The 26,874-nt window shown below is 38.2% G+C and overlaps 1 protein-coding gene across 3 annotated transcripts in view; it reads left to right on the top strand.

Moving 5' to 3' along the window:
- The window catches only part of Nadsyn (NAD synthetase), a 200,668-nt gene that overhangs the window by 106,245 nt on the left and 67,549 nt on the right, over nucleotides 1-26,874 (top strand). For all 3 annotated transcript variants that reach the window (XM_067136801.2, XM_067136802.2, XM_067136804.2), the window contains exons 11-13: nucleotides 3,278-3,413; nucleotides 6,727-6,941; nucleotides 26,519-26,741. In XM_067136801.2, the coding sequence (XP_066992902.1) occupies nucleotides 3,278-3,413; nucleotides 6,727-6,941; nucleotides 26,519-26,741 (574 nt within the window). The remainder of the gene's footprint in view (nucleotides 1-3,277; nucleotides 3,414-6,726; nucleotides 6,942-26,518; nucleotides 26,742-26,874) is intronic.

Below are 26,874 nucleotides of genomic sequence, written 5' to 3'. Positions count from 1 at the left end.
CCTGCCACTTTATACTTTTCAGCAGATGATTCATGTAACTGTGAAAAACAAAAGTGAAAGATTACATCCTTGTCTAACCCCTGTAAGTACCTTGAACCAAGAACTCGTTCTTCCATCAATTCTCACCTTAGCCCAATTGTCAGCGTAAATGCCTTTTTTTATCTTAATAATCTACCCTTCATCCCATAATCCCCCAGTATGGCGAACATCTTTTCCCTCGGTACTCAGTCATATGTCTTCTCTAGATCTACAAAACATAAACATAACTGTCTATTCCTCTCATAGCATTTTTCAGTTATCTGACTCATACTGAAAATCTGATTCTGACAGCCCCTCTGTGTTCTGAAACCACACTGGTTTTCATCCAACTTTCTCTCAACAATTGATCGCACCCTCGCTTCCAAGATGCCAGTGAACACTTTGCCTGGTATACTGATCAATGAGATACCTCAGTATAGTCCATTTTGGTTGAAAGCGTCCTGCGCGAGAAATGGTTGCACATGCAGTGGTGGGAGCTATCGTCCCCCCACTCCTACAGCAGGTCCAGTCGCCAGGCTAGCGCTGAAGTGAAAATGTCTCTCAAGCGGCGCGTGTTGTTACGTGCGGGCTAAGTTGAAATTACTGAAGTGACGAGCATGGCTTCTAGGTCCTCTTCTAAATCTGCGAGACCACTGCGAGACTAGGCACGTGAAAGTGTTTATACAATGAGTGAACATATGAAACATATCATCCAGATGTCAATCACACTGAGTTGGTTCGGGGAGATTTCAAAGGAGAGGTCCGTGATAAGAATATATTTCAATTAATAGTAACACAGCATAATTAGCTTTTAGCATAAAAATGTGTGCCATAGCATCTCTAATGCCTTCACTGTTTATAAATGAGGCGCTCCTATTCCCAATATAAATAAAAATGATTATTCTGTACGAAATATTTATCTGTCTTATAGATCTCTCGTGACTTGACAGCAGACACACTCTACAAAAAGGAAGCTCTTTGCGGATATTGCTTGCACAGTATTCGCAAGACAAACGGAATAATGTCGCGACCACGTAAAAGACATTGAGCAGGAATACTGGGAGCGTGACACCATGGTGTCATGCATGGTGCATAAGGAATTAGAATTAGACCAGTCCGACATCAACCTCGGTGAAACTTCAGATGGCACTGATTCAGACGAGAGTGAAGATTATTCTGAATAATTTGTAAATAAGATCCCTGAACTCCGAATATTAAACAAACGTGATCATAGAACACGTAAGAAGTCCGATAATATTTTTGCTCTGATTTTATGAGACAGATTTATATTGTCTATTGTTCCGGAGCATTTTGTTGCTGTTTTAGTTGTTGTTGCTGTTGCTGTAGGAGACCTGTTCTCTCAGTCATAACAATAGCAGGTTATTCAAAAGTATTATATTTCTTCTGATGGACAAGAAAAGTAGACATTGTTATTATGAAAGTATCTGAAATATTTCTACTAAAGCTTCTTCTCTGCATTTTCCTGACAAATTTGCATTAATTAATCTCTTTTATACGTATTTCACTAGAAATCACGTTAAGTAGATTATATCTCCGGGCTGTCAGTGGAAACAACTTCCTCCTATTCGTTAGGCGATTGATGAGCTGATAGCGCGTACCGATGCGCCTTTCCTTGGTATACAGTACAGTTTCAAAGGAACTTCCTTTATTCGCAGTATTACCAGTTGCAAGTTACTGTCTTATGTTCAATTGATTTTCTACTAAATGGTTCAAACCTTTCAATTTTATATTACAGTCATATTCGTAAGAATGTATAATAATAAAAGGCACAAGAATAAATTAAAGGCTACAGAGTGCCAAAATATTGACCTCCTCTTTTACTATACACCGAGATTTATTTCACGTATCGAAAGCATCATCCGATATGAATTCTTTTAGGCATGACCCTCTGATTTCTTGATGTCACCAACATTTAGGCTACTACGAAAGTTACGGAGTATTTCCTTACTGGAATAAAACTGAAATTTTAGAATGTTATGCTCAAAGGCCTGTGTAATTAATTGACAAGGTTTAACGCAGACAATCGAAATGTAAGACTCGATTTGTACAATGTACGGTACTATTTTATTTTCACTAGTTTATCATATTAAGTAATTGCTAAACCTTTGAGTTAGTGTGATGTATGTACACCGATGTGCCATTGCATAATGCCCACCCCGACCCGGGAACGTTTCGCGCCTAAGCTTTCCACACTACTTCAGTCAGTTCCCAGGGCTACGTCCGCTGCCTGAACTCGACTGTGTCAGCTGGAGGAAAGGTTCTAGTTCTTCCCCCACCACCAGCGCGAACGCTCCCATAGTTCCTCGCACTCGAGGCCAGGCCACACCTCCGGTCGTCCAGAAAGACGCTTACTACGAAGATGGACTATAGTTGTTGCAATCCTTCCTGTTCCCTTGCTTATAGACAGGTTCGATTACTGCTTTTGTCCAATCACAAGGTATCTTACTGACAATCCGTACTAATTTTATCACTCTATTAAGCCATTTCATCCCAGCCTTCCCACTGTAGTTCACCATTTCAGGTCTAATTTCATCTCTTCCTGATTTTGCAATCCTTTCCACTTCATCAAGCGTAATTTCACCAACATCATTGTTCTCTTCCCCATGAGCTCGGTTATTCACAACATCACCATGAAGATTTCTTTTAATTTGCGAAGATTTTCAAAATATTCTTTCCACCTGTCCAGTGATTCCCTGGGATCTGCTAGGAGTTTACCTGAATTACCCTAAGCATTATTCATTTCCCTTTCCCCCTCCCTCCCTCCCCCCCCCCCAATCCCTTCCTAAAATTCTTTATTACTTCATCAAGGGTTATAAATGTTATTTTTGGTTCCATATTGAACTGAGATTACATCTGATTTAATTTCACAAAAATCATTTTATTCCACCTATTCAATAAAACAATTTTTGTGAAATCAAATGAGATGTATTCTTTATTACTGTCCAGAATAGCTTCCATGTTGCTTAACGTAGCCTTTCCAAATTATTATTATTTGTTTCTTCTGAAAATGGTTTTCAATGGTTTCCCATTGTCTCACCAGGCAAATTTTGAGGTTGTACCTTAATTAAGGCCATTGCTGCTTCCTTCCCACCCCTAGCCTTTTCTTATCCCATCGTTGCCATAAGACCTATCTGTGTCACTGCGACATAAAGCCAATTTTAAATATATATATTCATGTTGGTTTGCCAGTGGAGATAGTGGAGTGAAATTTATTTAAATTTGTATATATTTTTTTCAGCTATCACATCAACATCAGCATTGATGTTGCTGTAACAGCAGTGCTAGGTATTTTCACATCAGTCACCGGATTAGTGCCAAAGTTTGGATCTCGTGGAGGTAGTGCCAGAGAGAGTCTGGCTCTACAGAACATACAGGTAACATAATGCTGCTTTTCTTACTGTAAGCTTATAAATGGAATGTTATGTTGGTTATCTTTACCAAAGATGTAAATAAATTTAGTAATTTAAAATGGTTGATTCATTAATTCATTGTTGGAATTTAACATCACATTTAAGATTGCAACTGATACTCAAGTCTTTTTTATTCTATTGAGGAATTTTTGTCAGGGTTGGGCAACATGACCAAAAGACAGAAATATGTTGTTTACGTTTGAACATAGACTGATGGTTTCCGTGATGTTTTCTACTAAAGGGAGGGATTTTCTTTTGCTGTAGTGAATGAAAAATAGATGTGCTGTGTACCTCTTGGGGAGTTTTGGCATAAGTTGACCTTCTGTAACATTTTTTTTTTTTTTTTTTTTTTAATTTACAACTTTGAAAAATTCTCTCTTAAAACTGATTTCAGGTTTTCTGCCAAAAACTAATCTAAAAATCAATTTTCTCATTTATTCATAGTTGTATTTTTTACTTCAAAACTGTGTGGGATATGTCTTAATGATGTGGGAACTGAAGTGAGTTGTAATTTTGAATGGGCTATTTGACTATTAGTAGCCACAAGGAAACTACCACAAGCTAAGGCAATGAATTTGAAAATAGAGATCATGATATTTTAACACATACCAGTAGTATCTGGAAATACTGAAGTGGTGTTTTTTTTTTTTTTTTTTTTTTTTTTTTTTTTTTTTTTTTTTTTTTTTTTGCTAGGGGCTTTACGTCGCACCGACACAGATAGGTCTTATGGCGACGATGGGATAGGAAAGGCCTAGGAGTCGGAAGGAAGCGGCCGTGGCCTTAATCAAGGTACAGCCCCAGCATTTGCCTGGTGTGAAAATGGGAAACCACGGAAAACCATCTTCAGGGCTGCCGATAGTGGGATTCGAACCTACTATCTCCCGGATGCAAGCTCACAACCGCGCGCCTCTACACGCACGGCCAACTCGCCCGGTTACTGAAGTGTTAAGGACAAGTAAATTCGTAATAGATTCAAAAAGTTGTAAAATATCAATCAACGTCAGAATAAGGAAATCTACAAAAAATTTACTTGGCACATAATTTAACAGGTACAAATCCTGAAAGTTAATAAATGTTCAAGAAAATACCCGGGCAGCGCATGGAGCAATTTTATATTAAGACATATTATCTGACCTATAAATAACAAGTCTATATATTAAGAGTTTACTAGAAACAGTTTTGTCCAGTCCGTCCAACCGTTCTACTGGATTGATTTGCTTCATTTTTATTTTATTCTCTCCAGAATTACCTGTCAATGAATCATCAGGCATTCATAGGTCTCTATGTTCAGTCAGCTTTGAGTAATCCTAAAATCTAGTTATTAAATGATTCCTTCAGTAATTGCAGGTGAAGGTTTGTCCTAGCCCGCAATACAGTAAAACCTCGCTAAGATGTTTCTGCAGGGGACAAGAAAAAAGAATGTGCTAAGTGAGAAAACGTACTACTGAGTATTTGGCTGTGCGGTTAGGTGTGTGCACCCGTCAGCTTGTAGCCAGGAGATAGTGGATTCGAACCCCACTGTCGGCAGCCCTGAAGAGGGTTTTCCGTGGTTTTCCATTTCCACACCAGGCAAATGCTGGGGCTGTTCCTTAATTAAGGCCACGGCTGCTTCCTTCCCACTCCTAGCCCTTTCCTATTTATTGTCGCCATAAGACCTATCTGTATAGTTGCGACGTAAAGCAAGTTGTACTACTGAATATACGAATAAAAACTATCCAACAGGTATATGGAGACACTAGATACGTTTTTTCCGCCATGGCATTTTACGTTGTGTATCCGCGGGTACTGTAAAAATTATGTCTAAAGATGAGAGGAAAATATTAAAAGGTGTGGAAAAACACGAGAGAACAAATATGAAAAACTTTTCCACTGGGCCTTTAAAATAACAAGTGTACCGAAAGGTGTAATAAACACCAGACAGCACATATGACAACATGCTCCGGGGCCATAAAATTATCGGAAGTATTATTGCAGTTGACACTATTTCTAAAACAGATGTTAGTTGATGCTTTTATTTCAGGGGTGGATTATTAAACATTGTTTTCTGGTCACACTCTTACCAGTGAATTGGAGATTACACTCGACCATTTGCGACTAGGAGGAATGACTACGGCCGCCATTTTGAAGTCAACAAAACTTTGACCAACTCGAGTGATCAACGAAACTCTAAGGTGCAAGTTCAACATTCTCAACCTCTGCGTTCTCAAAGATGCGGATGCCAGTCCACTTTCTGACGGATTTTAATTTTGTGTTCATTAGTAAGGAATTTCACAACGTTGTCCGTATCCATAACTAGGCTATGTTCCTAATCCTGATATAGGCTACCATATCATGTGACAAATATTTGCTACACTTCACTGTACCACTCAACACAAAATAAATTTCTAATTTCTGAATGGAATATGAAATACAAGCACAAACAGGCTCACTGTTTTTTAGCAGTCTCGCTGCTAACCAGCAAGCAAAACTAAACATTCCTGAGGCTAATGGCTTGCTCCCTGAAGGTGCAACTTATCCTATGGCGTTCAGGAATTCAAGGCTTTTTCCCGTAATCATGCAACTGTAGCGATGGCTATTACCCAAGTTGGAAATCACAATTACATTTTTCCTAGCCTCGAAAATGTTATGACAAATAACAGGATGCAGCCAGTTAAAAGTAAAGTGATGAGTCACCAATGTTGTGCACGACTATGGTCGGCTGCATGTTATACTTTACTGAGGTCCAGAATTGCAAATATGCTTGTATTGAAATGTGCGCAAATGTTCAAAATATGCACATATATGTGCAGAATCAAACATGTTTCAATCATCTTAATTTAACATGAGAAATGTAATTATAAAGTTTCATTAAGATATGCATCTTGATTTCAAATATTCATTTGCATTTATTTCTCAACACTAGATATTACTAATTGCACATGGAAACCTCAAAATTCCTCACAAGTGACACACATTGAAATAAATACACTTTTAACCTAAAACATTTGTCACGCAGATTAAATACCAATGAATAGAAGATTGCATAGTGAGTGTATGATCTAACAATAAGCAATGTGTAGCACGCTGTTGCCAACCATTGGCAGTTCCAATTAATTTGCACGGTACTGTACATGTTTTTACTGGAGATATAATATTTTATTAATGTATTTGTTCTTGTGAATATCCACCATCTTGTTCTCAACATTGAGTTTTAATTGTTTCATTGTCATAATATTTGTGATTGTGTTCGAGGAAATGTTTTAGAGCTTTAAGTTATGAAGAGCTTTTTGCTTCATAGGCACGGCTGAGAATGGTCTTGGCATACTTATTTGCTCAGCTTATGCTATGGGTAAGGAACAGATCTGGTGGATTACTAGTACTTGGATCGGCTAATGTAGATGAGGCTCTTCGGGGCTACATGACCAAGTATGACTGTTCTAGTGCTGATATTAATCCTATTGGAGGCATTTCAAAAACTGATCTACGAAGTTTTCTCTCTTATGCTAAAACAAGGTGAGTTCTTTGGTTATGTGAGTATTTATCTATGTTTAAAATTATGACTTTAACATGACAATGTTATACACATACACTCTGATTATACAGGGTCTTTTTTTTTAGTTCGCTCCGCAGCACCAGTCAGAGCACGGCACGGCTGCCGCAATGACACTCCGTCGCTAGCCAGTATAATGCGCGCTTTTCCTCCCCACTACTCATGGCAATTCACACTTATAGAAATTGATTTCTAGTGAAACTATCAGTCTAAAACCTACCTGGCATTACATTTGATGTTCAAAATATTGTCCCTTGGCTGTCAAACATGCCTGACACCTCATAAATAAGTTTCCAGACACTTGGCGAATCTCAGCCCATGTGATGTTCGAAATAACTTGTGTAATGTTCTCTTGTAATTCTTCTCTTGTGTGAGGGTTGTTTACATACACTTTTCCCTTCAGCATCTCCCTCAGGTAATAATCACAGGGATTTAAATCAGGAGATCTAGGGGGATAATTAACCACACGATCTTCGAAAACTTCCCGTATTACCTCCCTAGACCGATTAGCATTGTGTGCCATCGTGTTACTCCTTTCTCCTTCCATCAGCTCTTGAAAGAATGGTCTGAGAATGAGATCTATATATTGATCAACATTTATTGTTTCACGGAAAAATATAGGCCCCATAATTCTGCGAGCACTTATTGCGCACCAAACTCCTATCTTTACATCATGAAGTGGATGGACATGCAGCTGGTGGGGATTTTCTGCACACCAGTAGCGATTGTTTTGACTATTTACATAGCCACTTAAGTGTAGCCATGCTTCATCACTATAAAAGTTCTGGGTCAACATACCCATTGTGAATTGACTGAAGCAATCAGTTACAGTACTGAACCCTAGCGAAACTGTCAGGTCCTCTTAAATATTTGTTTGGGGTGGGTTTGTACGGTTTTGCTTTTAACAGTTTTGTTGCTTTGTGGGCAGAAGATAATGACATATTAGCTTGTACGGCGAGGCGCGACAGGGATTTTGGTGGAGTTCTTTCCAAGAGAACTCCTATTTTGTCAAGCTTTTCCTCTGTTAAAACAGTTCGTCTCCTCCATGATTTCTTGTTAAAAATGGACCCGGTGGTGCGGAACTTCTTTACTAATTTATGTACCGTATCCATAACTAGGCTATCACAAAACAAATATGCACCACGCTAGTCAGATTCACACGATTATGATCCTAATCCTGATATAGGAACAGTTTTCTCTCTTATGCTAAAACAAGGTGAGTTCTTTGGTTATGTGAGTATTTATCTATGTTTACAGGAGGCTCTTCAGGGCTACATGACCAAGTATGACTGTTCTAGTGCTGATATTAATCCTATTGGAGGCATTTCAAAAACTGATCTACGAAGTTTTCTATCTTATGCTTATTTCTGGAATTTAGTGAATCGAAAGCGGCACTTTGTATAAGAAGAATGATTCGCATATCACAACACAATGTATACACGCTGTTCTACTGCATACATCTCTCATTAAACACAAGATTACAACACTATTTTAATGCGAACACACCGGGCGAGTTGACCGTGCGGTTAGAGGCGCGCGGCTGTGAGCTCGCATCCGGGAGATAGTGGGTTCAAATCCCACTGTCGGCAGCCCTGAAGATGGTTTTCCGTGGTTTCCCATTTTCACACCAGGCAAATTCTGGGGCTGTACCTTACTTAAGGCCACGGCTGTTTCCTTCCAACTCCTAGGCCTTTCCTACCCCATCGTCACCATAAGACCTATCTGTGTCGGTGCGACATAAAACCACTAGCAAGAAAAAAAGAAAAATAAGGCAAACGCATTGAACACGCTATCTATACCACAGCTGTTAAACTATTGCTGTGAAACAATGGTTATCGCTACCGTACTGCATTAGATCATCTTAACCCAGGCCTTTCCAACTCGAGCACTTAGTGCCGGGGCGCACCAGGGCTGCACTCAACAGCACCTTTCCCCTCCTTCCCCACCTGCCCCGCGCAGTGGTCGGTACATGTGTGCATAAGAGACAGTACATTCATTCTCATTCTCTCTATGTGTGTGTCATTCTCAGTGGAATCTATTCGATAGAACAGATAGAGGAGCAGTTCGTTTCACCTTCGTTTAAAATGTCGTTTAATCCTTTATGGGTGGATTCATATTTTGTTGTCAATACCGAAGGGGAAGCTCAGTGTTTAATTTGTCATGTCATTTTAAGCGTAAAGTCTTCAACTGTGCGACGACACTACCACAATAAACATATTTCTACCTATGATGACATTGTTGGCGCAGCAAGAACCGAAAAATTGCTAAGTTAAAATCGGAATTGCCAAGTTCTTCAGAGATACATAACAACTAATAACTTACTCATTAGGAATTGTTTTACATGCAATTTAGGAGATTTGTTTTCGTTTTTTGTTTTGTATTATTAAGAACTGTTTAGAATTAGACTTAGATGTACTGCTAAGAAAAAACACCGGTGAAGTTGGCGGTGCGGTTAGGGGCGCTCAGCTGTGAGCTTGCATCCGGGAGATAGTGGGTTCGAACCCCTCTGTCGGCAGGGCTGAAGATGGTTTTCCATGGTTTCCCATTTTCAAACCAAGAAAATGCTGGGGCTGTTCCTTAATTAAGCCCACGGCTGCTTCCTTCCCATTCATAGCCTTTTCCTATCCCATCATCGCCATAAGACCTATTGCAAAAAAAGAACACACAAAGATAATTATTTTAATTATTTTATCTCCCTGTCCGACAGATACTTGAACCTAATACTTTAGAAGGCGCAATTTGAGCACGTTATGGGCTATTGTTGCTCTGAAAATTGCAAAAAAAAAAAAAAAAAAAACCAAACCCACAGATGTTTTCAATTCTGATTTTAATAAATGGAGAACTAGTACTTCTCTGTCTGCTGCGGACTTAGAGATTGTACTTAGAATTTCTATTGCCAAATCGATTGTACCCATTATTGGTAAATTAGTTGCCGCAAAACGATGTCAGCAATCGACTTAAACGCTAAATGTACATTAAGGCAAACGCAAAGTATGTACAGAATAAATTGTGTGTTTGTGTGTTCACAGAACTGTCATAAATAATATTGTATTCATAAGCTGCGCTCTGACTTGACTTATGGTTCTGCCTCTGTCACTTCCCCTCCTTCCCCCACCACCTCAACGGTGCTTTAGCACAGCACCGGGGCTGCTGCCGGGGCCGTGGAAGCACCACAGTTGGAATCGCTTGTCTTAGCCGGTCATGAAGCAATATATCTCTCAGCAAATGAGCCACCCTGCTGCGCTATCGCCTTCGGTGCATGTTCCCCTGACACGGAGCGAGCCAAGGAAAAAGGTCCTGTACTTCATATTTTTGCTATTGCAGAAGAGATTTTATAATTTTCTGAACAACGAATATTTGTGGTTTTGCAAGCGAAACATATTAAATGAAAAATCTTACTTCTGAGGAAAGGAGGTTAATTGTCAATATCTGCTCTACGAATATTTATCTTTAAAAAATGTAATGGGTTTGTTAGGGTATGCAGAATAATGTTTTGTAGTTGAAAGTGTATTGATGTGTTTTACCTTTAAATTCCTCTCCTGAGACTTAACAAAGAAAATGCAAATTAGAAAATTCAGTAACCGAAATAACTTCATATGACTTAATGGATAGAGTGGAAATAGTCGTATGGGGTGGTGTGAAAATATCTAAAATTAAAAACCTGACAATGTGCTTTGTTTGTAAACCCATGTATGTTAGTTATGTAAATATAATTTAGAAGATTGATAAGAAAGAGAGAGAGACCGAGTGTCTGATTGCGCGGTTTTGGGTCATATAGCTGTCAACTTGCATTCAGGTGATAGTGGGTTCGAACTCCCCTGTCGGCCACCCTGAAGATGGTTTTCAGTGGTTTCCCATTTTCACACCAGGCAAATGCTGGGGCTGTAGGCTGTACCTTAATTAAGGCCATGCCCTCTTCCTTTCCACTCCTAACCCTTTCCTGTCCTATCATCACCATAAGAACTATATGGGTTGGGCTGTACCTTAATTAAGGCCATGCCCTCTTCCTTTCCACTCCTAACCCTTTCCTGTCCTATCATCACCATAAGAACTATATGGGTTGGCGTGACGTAAAGCAAATTTTAAAAATGTTGTAAGAAAGAGAAGATGAAATTTTTCAGGTTGTATTGTTGCATTTTACGGTCAGTTGCATTACAAACTGAGGTTAGCGACTTTTTATTTACATCTAAAGAAAATAAGTTAACAATTTTACAAATATACAATAGAAGTGCAAATTGTGAGGCTTCTTTGTTCCTTGTTGCTATTCATTTGACCGAATAGGATGATGGTGACTGTGTTTTTTCATGTTTCCCGTGTTTCCTTCCCCTTACAGCATAGCTTCCTGAAGCCTGAGTGCAACATTCTTGGCTAACAGAAAAGTAAAGTGTACTTGTGAAATAATCTTGAGATTAGCACAACTTATTTTAACCATCACTATGGTCTAAGGGTTAGTATATGAACCTACCAGGCTTGGTTTCAAACTCATTGAGGGGGGATTGACAAAAACAAAGAATACATTCATATGGGAATATATATCGTGTATACGCGGATACTCCACACATATTTTTTCTGGAATTTAGTGGAGATTTTTATTTTTTACAATTTGATTTACAATTTGGAAACAACTTGGCAAACGAAATGGAATTCGATGGGGAGCTATCAATATTAATGGCGCTTATGGAAGAAAGAAAGTAGAACTGGCTGAGTCAGCAAAGAGGATGCATCTGGATGTGCTAGGAGTAAGTGATATTCGGGTAAGGGGAGATAACGAGGAAGAGATAGGAGATTATAAAGTGTACTTGACGGGTGTTAGAAAGGGAAGAGCAGTCTGGGGTAGGGCTCTTTATCAGGAATACCATTGCACGGAACATAGTTTCTGTTAGGCACGTAAATGAGCGAATGATGTGGGTAGATTTGTCAGTTGGAGGAATTAGGACTAGAATTGTGTCCGTGTATTCACCGTATTTCTTCACTAAATAACGACCAGGTGGCCGGGTGGTTTAGGTCACATAGCTATCTGCTTGCATTCGGGAGATAGTGGGTATTATTTGAAATACTATCAGGTTAGCACTGCTTCACCTCAAACAGTTCACTCCCTGTAGGTTGGGTAGGCAACCCGCTTATCAGAATTGTCGTGTGGTTTGGGTACCTTTTCCTGATATTTGTAACTGTCTGTATGTCGTAATGAATGTACCGTTGTCACACAGACCAAGGCTGGATAGTGCTGTTCATTTGACCAAACTGAGGATGATGCTCCATGGGAAGATGACAATGACAAATATGATTCTACCAGTGATGACGATGGAAGTGATGATTAAATAGAATTATGGTAGCATGCAGTTACTGTTTTGACTCTTAACATTTTATTGTATACATAAACATTAACCTTTTGATCAGTGAGTTTTTGGTGACTCTCACAGGCCACCAGGAGTGAGTTTTTTCTTGAAAATTTTGAGAATTTTAAATATTTTAATTCTAACTTCTAATGAATACATTTACATAATTTACACTTACGGTATATAACTTATACATTCAATTTAATTGAAATCAGTAGTGTAGTAAATATTTTTCTAAAAATATTGAAGGGAATAGTAAAATTGACAAAAATATAATTACTCTCTATATGTGATCAAGTTTGTACCATTTACAACACACTGACTTGATTTTACAACAGTTTTGTACATCCTAATATCTTTAGGGTATGGTACTAACCCAGACAGTCGAGTTATTCAACGTATTCAACTTCCGTATCCTTTCCAGTACAAACAATAAACAAGAAAAAACCGTTGCTAGGAAAGCATCAATAGTCTCTAGGTTATGCCTTGCCACTTACATAACTTTGATTTTTCCTTCATGTCTGTATTTTCCGTAACGAAAAAGTAGTATTTGTTCATTTCTGATACTATGGAGTTCATAATATATCGATCAACAACTTCTTTGAAAATCGACAATTCATGTCTTGATTTATTGTTACTATCATTCAAATGATTATCTGTAGCCCCTGAATTTGATGGATCAAAATGAGCAGAAGGTGTAGAAAGAATTCTGCCTAATGAACTCCACTTTCTTCCTTTGGTTTGAACAGCTGACAGCTTAGCCTTCGTTGTGACAGCAGAGCGCTGCACTTCGTCCTCAATTTCGGTGTTGTCGTCTTCCGAGGAATAACCAATTTCACTCTCATCGGACACAATACAATCACTATCATAAATATCAATTTCATCGTCAGGCCCCTCGTTAGTCAAAATATTACTTATATCTTGCAGAGCAAGCTCACATCCTCGATTTGATCCCGCCATTACGACATGTATTTGTTTACTATCGGAGAGTGGTTGTTTCTACGGAAACCAGAATTGGGGGAAAAGAAAAATAATGTGTATTATCAAGGAATAGTCATGCAATGCACTCAACAGAAACAACAATAGAAAATGGTTCCCGGGTGTTGTCATAATTTGTAGGACAGTCGCGTAAGAATTTGGTTTACGTAACTACAGATGTTTCGACAGAACATACGAGATGTGATAAAACACGGAATAATGTTTACTGAACATATCAAACATCCCCCAACTTTGTTCTAAAAACCCGCCAGTACGATGTCACAAAACAATTTCAAACATTCAACATGAAACGTGAATAGATGGCGGTACTGTTCAGGCGCAAACTTCGAGGACGTAAATAGACGGCAGTACTCCCATGGGCCACGCGCAGCACTGCCGTAAATAGACGGCAGTACTGCTCATTGGGTTAAATTCATAAAAATTGTACCTTGCACAGTCATTAGTAAATGAGATGCTGTTTTATACAAATTTTTAAAATTAGGTGAAAAAAACAGAAATATTGATTAATAATGTTGCAAACATGATATACTTTATTAAAGGAATCATGAGAACAAAGTACATTGTTAAATTATATCTCTGAAATAACCTGTCTTTAATCTTGTTCCCGAAAATATGTAAATCTTATTTGTAAATAATTTTTAGTTATTCGTAAAATCTGTTCTTCACCTTGATAAATGTATAACTCGAGTTCAACTGTATTCACCGAATCTTCTTAATTTTTATATTGAACGCTACAGGATTTAAAGTCAACACAGGGCTAAAGCAGTAAAGTTATTTGTAGAACTGAATACGATTCCGTCTGAAATTAAAAGCAAAAACTAAGTGTAAGTAAAGAGAGATGGAAGATGAAGTAATATAAAACAAGGAATTATGGAATGTCCATCAAGGATCTTTCATCAAGAAATATTTTAAATCAAGAGTTTTTATTCACAACAATGATTATTTTAAGATTTCATTAATACAACTGTTAGTTTCCCACAAACTTTATCATCAAGAGTTTAATGAACATTTCAACCAGTTTTATTGATTATACGCCTTGCAACTTTTACAAAGTTTGCCAATATTTTATTTTAAATGTCCTATCATAATGTTTTTAATGTGTCTTTCCCATTTAATAATGCAATTTTGATATTCTGGTATATTATTGTAGTTAATTATAGCTGATGATGTCCCTTAGAGGACGAAACATGTACTAAATGTAATAAATTATATATGTATTAAATAGGCGGACCATTTAAATATAATATTTAAGTTAATCTTTTAAGTATTCGCTATTTGATTTATAGTCAATACAGGATTATTATCTAAAATGAAGCTGTTAGAGCTTGTCACATGTAATTATTAAGTCATTGCGTTTGTCTTTTTCCTTTAGTTTGTTTACTTTAGCTATGTGTTCTGTGTTGTGTTTAATGGTTTGTTGTGAACCGGGTGAGTTGGCCGTGCGGTTAGAGGTACGCGACTGTGAGCTTGCATCCGGGAGATAGCGGGTTCGAATCCCACTGTCGGCAGCCCTGAAGATCGTTTTCCGTGGTTTCCCATTTTCTCACCAGGCCTTTCCTCTCCCATCGTCACCATAAGACCTATCTGTGTCAGTGCGACGTAAAGCCAATAGCAAGGAGAAAAAGGTTTGTTTTTTATTAAGGATAGAAGATAGCTTGCATTTTACTTCATATCGAACCTCTTCTTGTATGTTTATGGGTAATTTATTAATGGCCAATTCCTAGTCAGCTGTGGTGGAAATTAAATTATCATGGTTAGAAGGATTACCCCAATTATGTTTAGGTCCCTTGCTCAGCACATTGTGATCATCGGCATCAAGATTGATTTTACTTATGTTTACTACAGGTTGGTGAAAATCATTTGGCTTTATATTATTTGGGGTGTTTTGTTTGCTAAGTGTTGTTTTTGAAAGAGCATTCCATTTTTTGTCATGTGTTTTGTTTCTTTAACAAAGGAAGATTAAATTTGTTAGTGACGTGTGATTGAAAGGACGTCCATTCAAGGAGGCAAGGGAGAGTGGAAACTTCTAAATGAGTTTCATATAGTTTGTGGTTCAGAAGAGATTTCTTTTTATGGAGAAATTTGATTTCGTCTTTAATCCAAATTTTATTGGTTTTAAGCTGAGTCGCCCAAGGTTTTGCTGTGTTCCTATGAGTTTTCTTTGTGAATTTTAAAAATGTGGAGGTTAAGTTATTGATCAAGCATTTTTTCAGAAAACGTAAGTCTTGCCCTAATTTGGCAACCTTTATTTTGAGATTGCAATAAAGGTTAGCTTTCTTGCTTGCCTGGATGGCATTTCCATTACAAGATATTAGAATCATTCCGTATTGACGATTTTCACTTTATATAGGTAAAATTAAGTGTATCCTCCTTATTAAATACATCATATAATTCCATCATTAGATGGAGTAATCAAATTCAAACATGTTTCAACTCGTTTGAACCATCTTCAGTGAAAAAGAGGGGGTTGAAGTAATTTACATAATATAAACTAAAAATGTCCAAACAAACATAATGAAAGAGCAAATGAAAAAACAAGAGAGACATGACGGAAATAAAAACAGCACATATACAATGTTTACATCATCATATGGAGCAATAAACAACTTGCTGAGATAAAATTCAGTGAAAACAGGGGTTAATACAAAACATAATTGAATCTAAAAACTGTGTTAACCTAAGAAAAGAAATGAAAACAAATGATACAGATGGAAACGAACAATAAGTGCACATAGCAAGGTTGCGGACCTCTTAGTCTACAAAATTTTGGTTTTATAACAGTTCAAAACAGGATGAAATAACTGTGTCGAACATTCAGGTCAAAAGTCTGCCTTTGTAGAAACACCCATCACATTGAATGTCTCCAAACTCATTTTCAATCCACACACTGTCAACGATAACAATAATAACATTAATACTAGATATTTGAACTCTGAAGTTTACAAATTAGATTGCCAATCCTGTAATTCCAACTGTATAGGTCAAACAGGCTGCAATTTTATCATAAGATACACCGAACATCGTAACACACTCAAATATAATCTTTTTTCAGCTACGAGTAAACATCATAAAGCATCGAGCCACGAATACACTTCAATAGATAAAGATCTTAAGATCTTGCATTATGAGCAAAAAGGCACCTTACTCAACATTCTCGAGAGCATCCACATCAATTTAGGACATTCTGCTTGAAACATTCATTCCATGTATTTGTCAGAACTTCCATAATATAAACAAACCCTGCCTCCTTCTCTCCAACTCACCACCACACCCCCTTACCCACCCTCTCCCCACCAGCCCTGCACCACCCCTTCCTTCCTCCTCGCAAACACAGCTGAGCCAATAATAGACTCGATCGTACAAACGGGACCATTAACTTTGAGAAGGCCAGGCCGTTTTGTGAGGACAACCACCTTCTTAACACCGTAATTTTAAAGCTTTCTTCATACCCACTTTACACTTTTTACTTATCAGTCCAAGTTTCTCACACAATCCTAATTTTTTCCATTACAGATTGGAACTTTATTGACGGTTTCCACTGTGGTCACTTACAGTTTACCATGCACCTGTCATCTCTAACACAGCTTCTCAATTTTGTCGCGGCCCTCCCAACCTCTTAAAATAAGGCAAACAAACCAGCCAACGTTGTGAAACAATAATCGAGAACGGGACCGCTAAATTGAGAAGAAATTGATAATACTGCTGTCCTAAAGTTTTAAATTCCATCTGCGTTTTTCCATTACTTGACACATGCATTTCACCTGCACGTTACCTCAGGCTTGGTTTCTCAAACTTTTTCGCTCCCGCTCCCCTCCTAGCTATTCAATGTGATGGTGTTTCTACAAAGGCAGACTTTCGGCCTGAATTTTCGACACAGTGATTTCATCCTGTTTTGAATTGTTATAAAACAAAAATTTTGTAGACTAGGAGCTCCGCAACCTTGCTATATGCACTTATTGTTTGTTTCCATCTGTATTATTTGTTTTCATTTCTTTTCTTCTTAGGTTAACACAGTTTTTAGATTCAATTATGTTTTGTATTAACCCCTGTTTTCACTGAATGTTATCGCAGCGAGTTGTTTATTACTCCATATGATGATGTAAGTATTGTATATGTGCTGTTTTTATTTCCATCATATCTCTTTTGATTTTTCATTTGTTCCTTCATTATGTTTTTTGGCACATTTTTAGCTAATATTATGTAAATTACTTCAACTCCCCCCCCCCCCCCCCTTTTCACTGAAGATGGTTCAAACGAGTCGAAACATGTTTGAATTTGATTACTCCATCTAATGGTGGAATTATATGATGTATTGAATTAGGAGGATGCTACTTAATTTTACCTATGTAAAGTGAAAACTGTCAATACGCAATGATTCTAATATCTTGTAATATTGTTTCCAATCCCTTCTCATTTTCATTTGTTCTTTGCCTCAACCCTCAGTTACTGATGTGGAGTCTCGCAGACCCCTGCAGATGACAAGTCATTCGCTTCTGTTCAGATTTTCAGTTTACATCCTTGTTCCTCGTGGTACTTTCTTCTTTCATCGTCTTAAGCAATCACTCAGCCGGTCATTATTGAGCAATAATGTGGAGCCATAATAATAATAATAATAATAATAATAATAATAATAATAATAATAATAATGATGTCTGAAGTAATGCAGGAATCTCACAGGCTCCACGCCAGTACGATGCTGTACGGGTCCGATTTTTAATCAGGTGTCATAAAAGAAATACAGGGTATTTTGTAAATTTTTATTTATCATACCTTATGATGTAGTAATCTGGGGTATTTATTCATTTATGCATGGCTTAATTTTTTATTTGGTGAGAACAGATGTGACAATTTTTCGGCCGTTAAAACGTATGTCATGTTTATTAACACTTTGCTGACCGGATGCTTGAGCTTGTCACATACCCTGTGGACCGGACATTTTTCTACTAAGCATACTGGGGTGCACTTGATTATAAAAACGTAAATAAATATTAAACCAGTTAATATTTTATCTTTAAAGTTGGTATGGGTACTCTCCAATGCCCCTAGTAATAGTGGATCTGCCTCTACAAAACCATATTCAGCGTCAATTCCTAACACATCATTAATGTTTACATCGTTATCGTTGTCAGAATCACTTGAATAAATAAGTACACTAGGTAAATTACGGCCTTTAGAGGCTTGAATATCTCTTCCGCTATCACTCTCGCATTCAGTTTCCACTAATTCATTAGACTATTTCCATTTGAATGATCATCGGCATATAATTCTTCTAAAATATCGTCGTCAGCTAACACCGTATTCCGCGGGTGCTCCATCCTGTCATTGACTGAACCGGCAGAAAGAAAGTCGACGTTTCGAAACTAAATCAAAGAATAAAAGAGGCTGTGAATAAAAGAAAAGTGGCAGATATACATCTACGATTTATTCTACTCAATGTGCACGTCCGAAATAGTTCAAGATATGGTCAAGAGATGTCACAGGAAGACCGAAAACAATGTCGTGAATAAAACCGAGATTTCTCGGGGCCCGTCACCTACCGCTGGCGAGCGTACTACGAGATTTCTCGGGGCCCGTCACCCATGTGTTAAGTCAGAAAACATGTCATGTTGAACCTTACATCAAACAGTCTCGTACAATGCATGCTATACCCATTGATAATGCTTTGTTTATGGAAACTTAAACCAACAGTCCATAAAACGTCAGTAACAATGTTATGGAGTTCTCATCTCAGCAGCTGAGGGTTAAGGCACACGGGGGTGAATGACTGGCTGTAAGGGTGGGGGCAAAGGCTGGTACATTCCTTGTGTTTGGGACCCATTATTAAATACAGTACTTTCTCCTAATTATCACAGTTCTGTATTGTGGTTCCTGCACATATCTTGGGAACACAAGACTCACAGGTATAAATCCTTCCCTTACCCTTTCTTAGTCATGAAAGATATTTAGCAAATTTACATACAGTAGAAGTCCGTTATAGCGAGAATTCACAACAGCGAAAAATCTACTCATTATAACAGATTGTCGTTATATCCAATTTTTGTAAAAAGTTGGTAAAACCGTCATACACATTAAAATCAGTATGAAACGACAGTCAGCTTGCACAAAACTTGCATTTACGCGGAAAATAACCACTCTATGGCTTAGTTGTTTGTAATTTTTTGAAATCTGATATGTGTAAGTATGTTTAATTTCATTCTAAAAAATTATAGTACCGTATTTCTCCGAATCCAAGACGCCCCCACCTTTTCCTTCAAAAAATTTATATCAGTCTTAAAAAGTGCTTTGTAAAATCATACGAATGCTTTTCTTATACAGTACACATTTTAGACTATTTTTGACGCCAAACATTAGCTTTAGTTATAGCGTATTACTTTTCGGCTGCATAATCATTCTCTATATCAGCGGGTTTAATAAACATTAACTTATAATTGGCATCATAATATCGAAGAGTACCCCTTGAAAATATGCTGGCAATACCTATTTCACGCGTCTCTACAATACGACGATTCATCAGGAAAATATTTTTACTTGCTATAAAACTGTTACTTTTGCTCAGCATCAGATATAACTGGCTACATGCACGTCTCGCTTGCCGGCTTCGGCCAACTTCAGCGGCTAGCAATGTATAGGCCTAATCGCGGACGTTGAAGGTCAACGAACTAGTTTATTGCACCGCGGTATGGCGATTCCGCCCTTGATTTTTTTTGTGCACATACTTCACAATTTCATCTGCGACTTCTTTTAAGTGTCAAGGTTGCGGACCACAAATGAATTTTTTTGTGCAGTACGTATTTTTAATCTCTCCTTGTGTCTTCACGCTAATGCCGAATATTCGCTTTAGTTAGGCCTATGCCGTATTTTCTTTCAGCTGCACGATTATTCTACATTTACAAGTATTTAATTACCATTAACCTAAAATTATCATAATATCGACGAGCACCCCTTGAAAAAATGCCGGCAATACGTGTTCCACGTATCTTTACAGTACTACATACTATCCACTTCATTCCGTATCGATATTGTAATCAAAATAACAATTAAGTAAAAGGTTCCACGTGATCGATACTTTTTTATTATTTAGCCTTCGGCTAAATTTATGTCATTAAAAACTTACAGAACATGTTTCGATTGCTTAGCAATCATCATCAGCTGTTTCGCTTAAAGCTTAGGTGAAAAAGCATAAAGCATTTCATAATTAAAATTAGAATGTGTTAGTAAGGGACGTTTAAGTGGTGAGGGAGGATGGATGGGGGTGGTTGTGTTTGTTAGTTAAGATTAAAATTATACAAATTAAAAACTATTCTAAACTAAAAACATCTTTGATTTCATTCGTTTTCACTTGCACTGGTTCATTATTAAGTTCGACAGTTTTCCGTTAATGTTCTTGCACACTTGTCTTGATGGTATAGTGTTCCTTCTTTTTCTAGACCTTTCTTACTGTCCGGTGGAAAAGATTATGTAGATTGTTGGTCAAATTGTTCAGTTTTCATTTAGTTGGATAATTTGGAGTACGATCTGTAACTGGCAGGAAAATGTAACTATTAATTAAAAATTGTTTGAGGGTATGTTGCCTAAAGAAATTGTTTGCATTTTAAAAATGAAACTGTAAAGATTAAAAACTTACCCCTATTCGTTGTACGAATTTTATTCGGAATCATTAAGTTGGGAAGTTTGGTGTACTACCTGTAACCGGTAGAGAAAACGTTTGCTAAGCAATCGAAACATGTTCTGTAAGTTTTTAATGAAATAAATTTAGCCAAAGGCTAAATAATAAAAAGGTATCGATCAGGTGGAACCTTTTACTTAGTTGTTATCTTGTCTTTACAGTATGACGATCCATCACGAAAATATTCCTGCTATCTATAAAACTTAATTTTACTAAGCGTCAAGTACAGTGAACGCGTTATAACTCTGCTACTGAGTAGCCATGGCCTTTCTAAGAATTCAAAGGCTCGCATTTTTTATGCCATTCTGCAGATTTGAGAAACGATTGTGTAGAGCCGACTATTCCCCGAGATCCAGCAATGTTTCACATAGGCACTGAACAACTGGTCGCCGTGGGCTAGCAATGTATAATAAAGAGACGGTCGTTTTGTGTGCACACACAGAGGGGGAATAGCACCATGGTTACTACGGTAGTTGCCAAGGCCGCGAATGCAAGACGACCCTTGATATTTCACATGATATTCAGAGGAAAAAAATTGTCGTCTTTGATTCGGAGAAATACGGTATCACTCCAGAGGCTTCTGTTGCAAACATTTCCGTTTTCTTCTTCAAACGGTGTTACCTAATCTAACCTAACCACACCTATGTGTATCGTGAAAACACATTTCAAATGCATGTAGAGAAATGATAACCTCCTCGCTAAAATTTACATGGGAATAGCCATTCCGAAATTTAACTGGACGGGAGAAAATATAAACTATCCTCTGAGATCAGTGATGTACTCTGCCACATCTAGAGGCGTATCACATTCGTACTTAATTTCAGCATATAACATTAAAATTAAGAAACTGTTTGCTTCAGCCTTTATTTTTAACGAGTTAACAACTGCTATCGGCCACATTATTTACGCATTTATTTCGAAAACGTGTTATCCTCTTGCATTTCAAATTTCCTTTAGAAAACAGCAGGATATTACTAAGCTAATCAACTCCAACTTCGCTTTCGAATGTTGATGAGAGAGCTCGAAATTGCGCATAGCGAGAAAACTATACCGTACCGAAGATGATCGATTGCATTTTGTGGCAAACATTTCACTTTTCTCATTCAAACAGCGTGACCTAACCTAAATTAACTGTACTATATTTATCGTGAATACGTACGGTATTTCTAGCGCCAGTAGAAAATACTCTTCTCGCTATAAATTTACATGATAATAGCCTTTCTGAAATTAAACAGACGCAACTAAATAGAAACTAACCTCTGAAATCAATTATGCACGCTGCCATACCTTGAGGTATATTTCATCCTTAATTAATCGCAGTAATTAGCGTTAAAATTAAGCGATCGTTTCCTCAGCCTTTATTTTTAACGAGTTAACAACCGTTATTGGATACGTTATTTGCGCATTTATTACGCAAAAAAGTTCTTTCATTTTGAATTTTCTTTACGGAACAGCAGTTGACGGGTTTTACTAATCGACTCCGACATCGCCTTCGAATGTCTACAAGAGAACTCACTAGTGGACATAGTGAGGAAACGATACCGAAGGGGATCGATCGCATACAACATAATCGCTGGGGTGCATAAATATCGGTAACAGAAAAATCGCTCGTAATAACGGATGCGTCAGTGATAGTGCTCTCGTTGTAACCGAAGGATAATAAACAGTCTAATATAGGAATTTTGAAGGGACCAGTAAACACTGTCATTATAACGGGGTTCTCATTATATGCCGTACTCATTATTGCGGACTTCAACTGTATGTAAGAAAAATTTCTAAATCTCTATGTTGTCACTTGTGGACATTCATCATAGTCTGCATGCATAAATTAAAAGAATTAAAATGATCTAAACAAAATGCTATTTTTTACCTAAAATCTCCTAGTGTTGAAATGATGACTGATCATCCCAAATCAGCAAAAAATGCAAAATAGAAACATAGTTTCTTATATTGCAGATTGACTTTTTGTATTCTGAGCAATGTCCTAATGCAAAGTGAAAAATGTTGATATTTCAGTAACATCCACTCTCTAGTTATAACTTATATTAATAAGTACTCTTCACACCAGGCAAATGCTGGGGCTGTACCTTTATTAAGGCCATGGCCACTTCCTTCCCACTCCCAGCCCTTCCCTGTCCCATCAGCGCCATAAGACCTATCTGTGTCGGTGCAACGTACAGCAGCTAGCGGAAAAAATATATATACTCTTCAGTTGTTTCTCCTCTTTTCACTGGTCCACCTAGGAGAGTGATGTTGCACAATACACTGTCACTGGCTTTGCACCAGCTGGCTTTTAACACGGTGTTGGCATAAGCCAAACTGCTTACTACATTTCTGCTTAAATGAATCCCTCCCTGCCATTTTGTACCTTTTAGTAGATGATCCATATAACTTTGTACAATAATAGTAATGGTCTCACTCTTGTAAGTACTTTGAACCAAGAACTCATTCTAACATTAGTTCTCACTGTAGCCTGATTATCGACATAAATGCCTTTAATTGCTTTCAATAATCTACCCATCAAATACACCCATGTTCATAAAAACCAGAACACCTTGAAAGACTAGAGATAGGAAGTTCATATTCACAGGACATGTGCATTAGTATATTCCGAAGAAATGATTAGCATTTGAACCATGTCGGCCTTCAGGTTCAAGGTTCACTTCGATATCTCGGCACACCACCACTGACTGGTGAAATGTGCCTGCGGCTCTTGTTGCTATAAACTGAAGGTAATGGATCAGTGTGACTTGAGCAGACATGCAGGATGCCTCACAGATGTATGCGAGAAACGTACCGTCAAATGAGTTTGAAAGAGGGCGCATTATTGGCATGAGAGAATGTGATGCATCCATCCGGAAAATTTCTGCTCATGTGGGACTAAGTGTGTTGGCAGTGCAATGGGTGTGTACAGAATGGTTCACAGAAGGCCGTAGAACACAACGAGGTGGGTCTGGTCGCACCACCCAGACCACCCCCGAGAAGATAGACACCTCATTCGAATGGCATTACATGACATATCTGTGTCCTCCTCAGCTCTTTTAAATTTAAGAATTTCATCTTTCAGCTCTGCTTGTTTGAAAATGATGGCCTCATTTTGGTTTGCTGCAGACAGGGGAGAAGCATCACATTGACTGCATTCGCACAAGACATACAGCGCCAACTCAAGACCTTATGCGGGGGGCATCACCTCCTCAGCTCCGGCGCAACAGTGGAACAGTGTAACATCATACACTATCAGCAGTGACAATCCATAGCCGTTTATTACGGTCTGGGTTACCAGCGCGTCATCCACTTCTCTGCCTACCTATGACTAATGTGCATAAGCATGCTAGACTGCAATGATGTATGGAACGACGTCACTGGGGAAAGTAATGGCAGCAGTTAATATTTTTGGACGAATCTAGGTTCTGTTTGTTTGAAAATGAAGGCCTCATTTTGGTTCGCCGCAGACAGGGGGAGAGGCACCACATTGACTGCATTCGCACAAGACATACAGCGCCAACTCAAGACCTTATGTGTTGGGTGCTATTGGGTACAACCACAAATCACATTTGGTGCATGTCCAAGGCACTGTGACCAGTTTGACCTATGTGAACGACATCCTGCGACCCGTAGCTATACCCTTTCTGCACGACACTCCAGATGCCATATTTCAGCAGGACAATGCGCGACCACATGTTGCTGCACAAACACGTGCCTTCTTTTTGTCACAGGATGTCGGACTGTTACCCTGGCCTGTCCGATCACCGGACTTGTCGCCAATCAAAAATGTGTGGGATATGGTGAAACGACTGGTGCGGCACTGTGATCCAATGCCAACCACCAAAGATGAACTGCGGAACCAGGTGAATGCATTATGGATGGCTATACCCCAGGACTCCATTCGCGCTTTATACACGTCGATGCCATCACGCCTGGAACAAGTTATCACTTCCCATGGAGGACCCAGTGCCTACTGGGCAGCAGGACACATGCTGAACCTAGGTGACTGAAATGCTAATCTTTTCTCCAGAACATACTAATGAACATGTCCTGTGAATATGAATTCCCTATCTCTAGTCTTTCATGGTGTTCTGCTTTTTATGAACATGAGTGTATGTTTAGAATTGTAGTAATTAATAGACAAAGTGGACATAATATTTTTAATAGCTTTTGAGTACTCTTAATCCCATAATCCTCCAGTATGGCTGACATCTTTTTTCGTCGGTACTCTGTCATCTCTTGATGTACCAAACACAAACATGTTTTTCTCGTAGCATTTTTCAATTACCTGGCACATACTAAAAATTTGATCCTTACAGACCCTCTGTAGTCTGAAACCACACTGGTTTTCATTCAACTTACGAGGGAAGACATACATGTGTTACACTCGGATTTGGTTGAAATTTGGTAGGAATATTCGTAGGAGGCAGTAGAATGCTAAGGTGAAAACTGCCTGTGCCCAGCGCAAGTTTAAACACCAAAATTGAACAAATAAATAGTCATAAAATTAGAAGTACCGCGGGAGTATCGGGATGTGGTGGAGAGGTAGGGAGGAGCGAAGCAGCGTACGTGAACCAACCAGGCTGTAACGAGCTGTGCCAGCAGCCAGGCAGCGTATAGTTAGCGCATTCCCCTTAACTTCCCGATCGGATGTGCAAAACGTAAATATGAAAACAGCACATGAAACAAGTGTACAAAGGACGATGTTTGAAGAATGATGCCAATAAGTTTTGAAAAATTACGAGTGACAAGAAGTCGGGCGTGAATTTTTCAAACCTTGTTGTTCCTCGCTTGAGTTTATTGGCAGGCAGAAAACAAAAGAATGTTGCCAGAACATGGTAGTTTGAACTCTCTTTTATGGTCAAGCCAAGATTAGGCGCCATTTTCAGTTTAGAAGCCTCTCAAAGAATAAGGAAACGAAGCATCTCTCAGAGCGATGTTGGCAAGTTACGTTCATTTTTGAGAATCGTTCAAAGCAACTCTGGCACTAAGAGGGGTTAAATAGGAGCATATTATGTAGCATTGTACATTAAGCTGGAGTGTCCTCTTTGGAACTTCTCAATTTGTTGGGAAATGGAAATTCTATTCCTGTCCATTTTCACAAGTAATTAAGAAACTATACCCTGTTGACTATAGAGTAAAATGAAAGGCATTGGTATATATATATATATATATATACACATTTTTTTTTTTTAAAGCCAGTGACTGTGATGTTTGCTTCTTAAGTATGAATTACCATAATGTATTTTATTGTTTCAATTGGAACATTCATTTTGTTTGTAAATGGATACCCAGTTTTTTTAGTTTGTGCATTATACAGTTATACTGTATATTGTGTAAAATAAATAGAACTGTTGTACGTAAATAGGTTGTATGGTGATGAAGCTGTGTAATTTCATAGGAAATGTTCAGAGATGGGTTAGTGAATTTTGTCCCCTTTCATGTTGAAACCCTTCTTAAAATCCCTGCTTCAGGCTGCAATGACTTGTAGGAATATTATGGTAATGTTGTTTGGTGTCTACTGTTGGTTGATGTGTAATGTGCTCATTTGTAGATTTGAGCTGCCTATATTGGGGGATATTCTGTCAGCTCCCCCCACTGCTGAGTTGGAGCCTCTTAGTGATGGGAAGCTCATCCAAACTGATGAACAAGACATGGGAATGACATACGCAGAACTAAGCGAGTTTGGACGCCTACGTAAACAGAACTTCTGTGGCCCATATTCTATGTTTTGCAAGCTTATTCATACATGGTCCTCTTTTTGCACCCCTGAACAGGTCAGTCCAGCAGTATTCTTCCATTATTTTGATATTAAAGCCTGTAGAGATATTACTTTTTGTTATTTTAGAATGGAATCCTAGATGCTTGATTAAGATTTACAATTTTCCTACAGTGATAGGAATTCTGTTT

Source organism: Anabrus simplex, chromosome 1, assembly GCF_040414725.1.
Source record: "Anabrus simplex isolate iqAnaSimp1 chromosome 1, ASM4041472v1, whole genome shotgun sequence".
Lineage (NCBI taxonomy): Eukaryota > Metazoa > Arthropoda > Insecta > Orthoptera > Tettigoniidae > Anabrus > Anabrus simplex.
The sequence above is the reverse complement of the archived record's forward strand: the minus strand, read 5'-3'. Positions and strand labels throughout refer to the sequence as shown.